The sequence below is a fragment of the Argentina silus genome (assembly GCF_951799395.1).
Source record: "Argentina silus genome assembly, chromosome: 1".
NCBI lineage: Eukaryota > Metazoa > Chordata > Actinopteri > Argentiniformes > Argentinidae > Argentina > Argentina silus.
The window spans coordinates 337766-343946 of record NC_139655.1 but is presented as its reverse complement, the minus strand read 5'-3'; the positions used below and the strand labels follow the sequence as shown (position 1 = coordinate 343946).

At 45.9% G+C, this 6181-nt stretch overlaps 1 protein-coding gene across 3 annotated transcripts; it reads left to right on the top strand.

Moving 5' to 3' along the window:
• The first annotated feature begins 3849 nt into the window (after positions 1-3849).
• Positions 3850-6181, top strand: LOC310802940 (ladderlectin-like). 3 transcript variants are annotated; one of them, XM_083667566.1, is made up of 8 exons: positions 3850-3885; positions 4063-4142; positions 4584-4603; positions 4766-4787; positions 4902-5074; positions 5216-5350; positions 5779-5914; positions 6036-6181. In XM_083667566.1, exons 2-8 carry the CDS (start codon positions 4085-4087, stop codon positions 6101-6103), a joined length of 612 nt encoding a protein of 203 aa, XP_083523692.1. In that variant the 5' UTR covers positions 3850-3885; positions 4063-4084; the 3' UTR covers positions 6104-6181. The 3 variants fall into 3 exon arrangements, with proteins under 3 accessions (XP_083523692.1, XP_083523691.1, XP_083523693.1); XM_083667565.1 differs by having other exon boundaries at positions 4584-4625; positions 4746-4787; XM_083667567.1 differs by lacking the exon at positions 4766-4787 and having other exon boundaries at positions 4584-4625.

Here is a 6181-nt window from a genome sequence, read left to right as displayed (position 1 = left end):
AAAGTTGAACGTCAGAATCGCAATAACATCCGGAAGTATTTCAACAAGTTGTATGTCTTGTCTCTAGTTAATGTATGGATGGCAATGACTCTCCAAGCAGCAGGATATGCCTCGGATTCTGAAATAAACGACATATTGTGGCATAGAGAGAATATATGTTTCTGATAACTGTTTTTCTTCCTCCTCCATCTCCTCCTCCCCCTACTCATCTTTATCGTCATTGTTATCATCATCATCATCATCATCATCAAAACATCATCATCATCATCATCATTATCATTATCATCAAAACATCATATGCAGTATTGGTTCAGGTGCATCAAGTTTCAACCATTACAGAATGAAATCATATTAACTTGGCAACCCTGTCGTCCACGGGATGTTATCAATGAGTCATAAACAGCTGTGTTTATGAATGAGATCTGTACCTCCGAGATGGGACCGACAATATGTAGAAACTCAATAGAGTTGTTGATGTCAGACAGAGGAGATCAAAGGAGGCTTACTCTACTCTACTGTCACTCTATTGTATCTCTACTCTACTGTTCTGTTGTATCTCTACTCTCCTGTTCTGTTGTATCTCTACTCTACTGTTCTGTTGTATCTCTACTGTTCTGTTGTATCTCTACTCTACTGTTCTATTGTATCTCTACTGTTCTGTCGTTCTACTGTGTCCAGCCTTGATGGAAGGCTAAGAGACGAGCTCTATTCCATCCTCCAGTCAAGGGGTCATGTTTACAACACAGAGGTAAACCTCCAAGGACAAACGGACGTGAGGGAAACTATTAGACCTGCTGGTTTGTACTTTGTTCATCTTCTACAGGAATACCTGATAAACACTTTATGACTCGTTAACAATTGTTGGGAAACAACAGTTGCTTCCGTTGAGCCATGTGAGTCTCCTGTATCATAGACAGTTGTCCTATCCAGCGTCTGGTGGGGTCAATGGGTGGGTCAGGGGTCAATGGGTGGGTCAGGGGTCAATGGGTGGGTCAGCGGTCAATGGGTGGGTCAGGGGTCAATGGGTGGGTCAGACAGTTATTGCATGCAAAGGATTGTCGACCAGATACTAAATATCAGTGCTTTATTTGGACATCATGTCATTCTTTTTTGCATCAAGCACAACATTTTGAAACTCATATTCATAAATCAAATCAAATCAAAGTAATTGTTAGTATCCAGCACAATACCAGTGTCTACATCAACATCATGTCTACGTCAAAACACAGATTTTCTATGTTCTGCAGTCAAGAAGACAGGAAGAGAAGGTCCTTGACCAACTATGATGTCACACTGGGACTGATGTTCTCTGTGTCTGGACGGCATTTAGACACAGTGCATCTGGTCCACATCCGGACCTGGTTTAGACACAGTGCATCTGGTCCACATCCGGACCTGGTTTAGACACAGTGCATCTGGTCCACATCCGGACCTGGTTTAGACACAGTGCATCTGGTCCACATCCGGACCTGGTTTAGACACAGTGCATCTGGTCCACATCCGGACCTGGTTTAGACACAGTGAATCTGGTCCACATCCGGACCTGGTTTAGACACAGTGAATCTGGTCCACATCCGGACCTGGTTTTTAATCCAATGTGTCTTTTTTTCCATTTACCCTTGTCTTCTGTGTTTTACATTTACATTTTAGTCATTTAGCAGAGGCTTTTTTACAAAGTGATTGACTATAAGTACATTTGTCTCAGTAAGTGAATCAACAGTCATCGTAAGTAAAACCTTCGACAAGAACAGTCACAATGCTAGAGAAAGTAAGAAACCTTTTTATTTTTACTGGTAATGTAGGGTGTTAGGGGTGGTAATGTAGGGTGTTAGGGGGTGGAGAGGTCTGAGGAGGAAGAGCCCAGGTGTAGGCTAAGGAGACGGGTCTTTAGTGTGCAGAGGAAGATGGGTAGTGACTCCTGACAGTGGTGGGAAGCACATTCCACCACTGGGGCACCAAGACATGCAGGGTTAATGCAGGGTGTAGATGGGGCCATGGTTGGCTGAGAGCAGTACAGGTCTCAGGTCATTAATGCAGGGTGTAGATGGGGCCATGGTTGGCTGAGAGCAGTACAGGTCTCAGGTCTTTAATGCAGGGTGTAGATGGGGCCATGGTTGGCTGAGAGCAGTACAGGTCTCAGGTCTTTAATGCAGGGTGTAGATGGGGCCATGGTTGGCTGAGAGCAGTACAGGTCTCAGGTCTTTAATGCAGGGTGTAGATGGGGCCATGGTTGGCTGAGAGCAGTACAGGTCTCAGGCCAGCGATGTCACTGTGCGATGCTAACCGTAGCCCTCCGCTAGCTATGGATAGTTACCTCCGTTAACGGGACGATACAGACTTGTTTCAACTCTTAGTTCACACAGTCACCTACATGACCAACCCCTGTACATCAGGCCAAGAACAGGTCTACTTATACACACACACACACACACACAGACACACACACACACACACACACACACACACACACACACACACACACACACACACACACACACACACACACACACACACACACACACACACACACACACACACACACACACACACACACACACAGACACACACACACACACACACACACACACACACACACACACACAGACACACACACACACACACACACACACACACACACACACAGACACACACACACACACACACACACACACATAGGATGATGTTTATATCGAGTTGTTTCTAGAAATATAATTCATAATACTTGTTTTGTCACATCCTCAAGGGGTCAGGGGTCAAGGGTTACCAAGGCAGCAGTACACCTGCGTGACGTAGGTGATTAGACCTGTTGGTTGGTACTGTTCATCTTCTACAGGAATACCCAATAAATACTGTGATGACTAGTTAACAATTGTTGGAAAATGACAGTGGCTTCCGTGTAGCCATGTGAGCCTCCTGTATCAGATATGATCTGATAACCATTAAGCTTTATTAGGGGCCCCATAATAGAGCCGGCTCTGCATTTGTGTGTGTGTGTGTGTGTGTGTGTGTGTGTGTGTGTGTGTGTGTGTGTGCACTTTCTGATGCAAAGCCAGTATTCCATGGTTGAGGGTCTGTTGTGTCTCTGGTGAAAAGGACTCAGGTAAGGGTTAGGGTTAGGGTTAGTCTGTCTTGGCCCCAATGGAGCCTCATAGTGGGGAGTGTGTGACCTCCCCTAACCCTAAACCTAACGCCCCCCAACCCTAATCCTAACCCTAACCCTAACGCCCCCAACCCTAATCCTAACCCTAACCCTAACCCCCCCAACCCTAACACTAACACTAACCCCCCCTCTTAACCCTAACCCTAACTCTAACCCCTCCTCTTAACCCTAACCCTAACTCTAACCTCTCCTCCTAACCCTAACCCTAACTCTAACCCCTCATCCTAACCCTAACCATAACCCCTCATCCTAACCCTAACCCTAACCCCCACCAACCCTAACCTCCACCAACCCTAACCCCCACCAACCCTAACCCCCACCAACCCTAACCTCCACCAACCCTAACCTCCACCAACCCTAACCTCCACCAACCCTAACCCCCACCAACCCTAACCCCCACCAACCCTAACCCCCACCAACCCTAACCCCCACCAACCCTAACCCCCACCAACCCTAACACCCCCATCAAAAAGTCCCGTGCTGGAGATCATGCAGTATTGGTTCACGTTTCAACCATTACAGAACAACATCATATTAACTTGATGACCCTGTCTTCCACAGAATGTTATCAATAATCACAATCATCATGACTGGTTAACAATTGTGGGGAAATAATAGTTGCTTCCTTGTAGCCACGTGAGCCTCCTGTATAAAAGAGCAGCTCATTCTCCAGCTGAACACAACCTACAGACACACTCCAGTTCCTGTGATTAAGACTCTAACAGGTGAGTCCTCTCCTCTCCTCCACTCTCTATGTTAGATATACTGTATCAGTTAACTCTATCTGATGTTGTCCTTCTCTGACAGCTACTGTCATGGTGTTGCTGAATGGTGGAATGTGATGTATTGTATGAATATGTAAATGATGTATTTCTGTCTCCTCTTCTTCTTCTGTCTCGTAGTTCCTAGGAGACAATCATCACCATGGTGAAGTTGACCATCCTTCTTCTTCTCAGTGCTGCCATTGCACTGGGCAACACCAGTAAGAGAGACACACTTTACTGCACTTTACACCACTGTACATCACTTTACGGCACTTTAAACCACTGTGCATCACTTTACTGCACTTTACACCACTGTACATCACTTTACTGCACTTTAAACCACTGTGCATCACTTTACTGCACTTTACACCACTGTACATCACTTTACTGCACTTTACACCACTGTACATCACTTTACTGGACTTTACACCACTGTACATCACTTTACTGCACTTTACACCACTGTACATCACTTTACTGCACTTTACACCACTGTGCATCATTTACTTCAATCCTGTAAAGTGCAGTAAAAAGGACCTCACTTTTCATCATTCTCTATGATTTTACATGATTTTACATTCTTTTACATAACTTACCTGCTCACACACATCAGGTTCTGTTTAACTGCATCTCAGTTCTAACTCCTCTCCTTGTTTCAGACCCCTTAGTGGAGGCTGAGGTGGAGCAGCTCCCTCCTTTTGGTAAGTGTTATATCGCCCCCTCTTGGTAAAGGAGTGAAAGTGAAACGTTACTGAAGTTATTGGTATCACTTGGTATTGCTTGGTATCACTGACTGTGCTCTCACACCTCCCCTGCTTCAGAACCCGTGGTGGAGACTAAGGTGCAGCAGCTCCCTCTAGTGGGTGAGTATGTTATTAATATTTGATAGATGCCTGTTGGAGACAGCAGTGTCAAAACAGGTCTCCCATCTCAAAAACGGTGTCTTTGCTAACCTGAACATGTCTTTGTATTCGTAGAGGACCTGGGTGCAGAGGGGGAGTATGTTGAAGGGAGCCAAGCAGAGATGTTGGAGGAGATGGAGGCTGGACAGATGGTATTGAGCAGGAGCGGATGCCCTATTGGCTGGTACAGATATTTGGAGAAGTGCTACAAGTTCAACTACACCCCCACCAAATGGGCAGAGGCAGAGGTATTGTTGTAAACTTGATTGTGTTGCTTCAGGTGAAACTTTATACTGTGTCTTTTTCAGAAGGCCTGAATACATCACCAAATCTCTCTCTCTCTCTCTCTCTCTCTCTCTCTCTCTCTCTCTCTCTCTCTCTCTCCTCAGAGGAACTGTGTGCTCTTAGGGGGGAACCTGGCATCTGTGCACAGCTATGGCCAGTACACTTTCCTCCAGAGTGTCATCCTGGGACATGCCAACGAATACCTACGCACCTGGATTGGAGCTAATGATGCCGTCCAGGTAAGACATTAATACAGGTAATAAATTATAGACACCTACCGGTTAAAGTGGAGAGTTAACCACATCTAACAGTAGGTGGGTATGTTAGACGGGGTTCAAGACTTCTCCAACCATATGCTATCCTGGAAAACTCACTTTATTTACCAGTCAGCCAGGTGCTGTTTCAGGACAGTGTGTGTAGATGTTTAGTGTGTAGTAGTGTGTGTGTGTTGAGGTCTACCTGTGTGTAGTATGTGTGTGTTGAGGTCTACCTGTGTGTAGTGTGTGTTGAGGTCTACCTGTGTGTAGTGAGTGTTGAGGTCTACCTGTGTGTAGTGTGTGTTGAGGTCTACCTGTGTGTAGTGAGTGTTGAGGTCTACCTGTGTGTAGTGAGTGTTGAGGTCTACCTGTGTGTAGTGTGTGTTGAGGTCTACCTGTGTGCTCTACAGGAGGGTATCTGGCTGTGGAGCGATGGCTCCAGGTTTGGTTACACCCACTGGAGTGCTGGGCAGCCCAGTAATAGTTACCACGGCATCACAGACAACTCCAACGGCCGGGAGCACTGCATGGAGATGAACGCAGGAGGTAAGATAGTGTTTGAAAAATGTTTTCCAATGCACCAACAAGTGTACTAGTTGATGACATGATCCAGACTCCCTCCCTGCATATTTGTAATGTTGTTGTTTTCCTTCCTGATATTCCCCAGCTGACCATCGCCAGAACGACCTCGCCTGCTCCTCCAGTCGTCCCTCCCTCTGTGCCAGAGATGTGTAATGGTTTTATTTTCTACATGTGTATCTTGAGAACACTCCTCATGTGGGATTCTTCTCCATGTGCTACAAACCTTTGTTA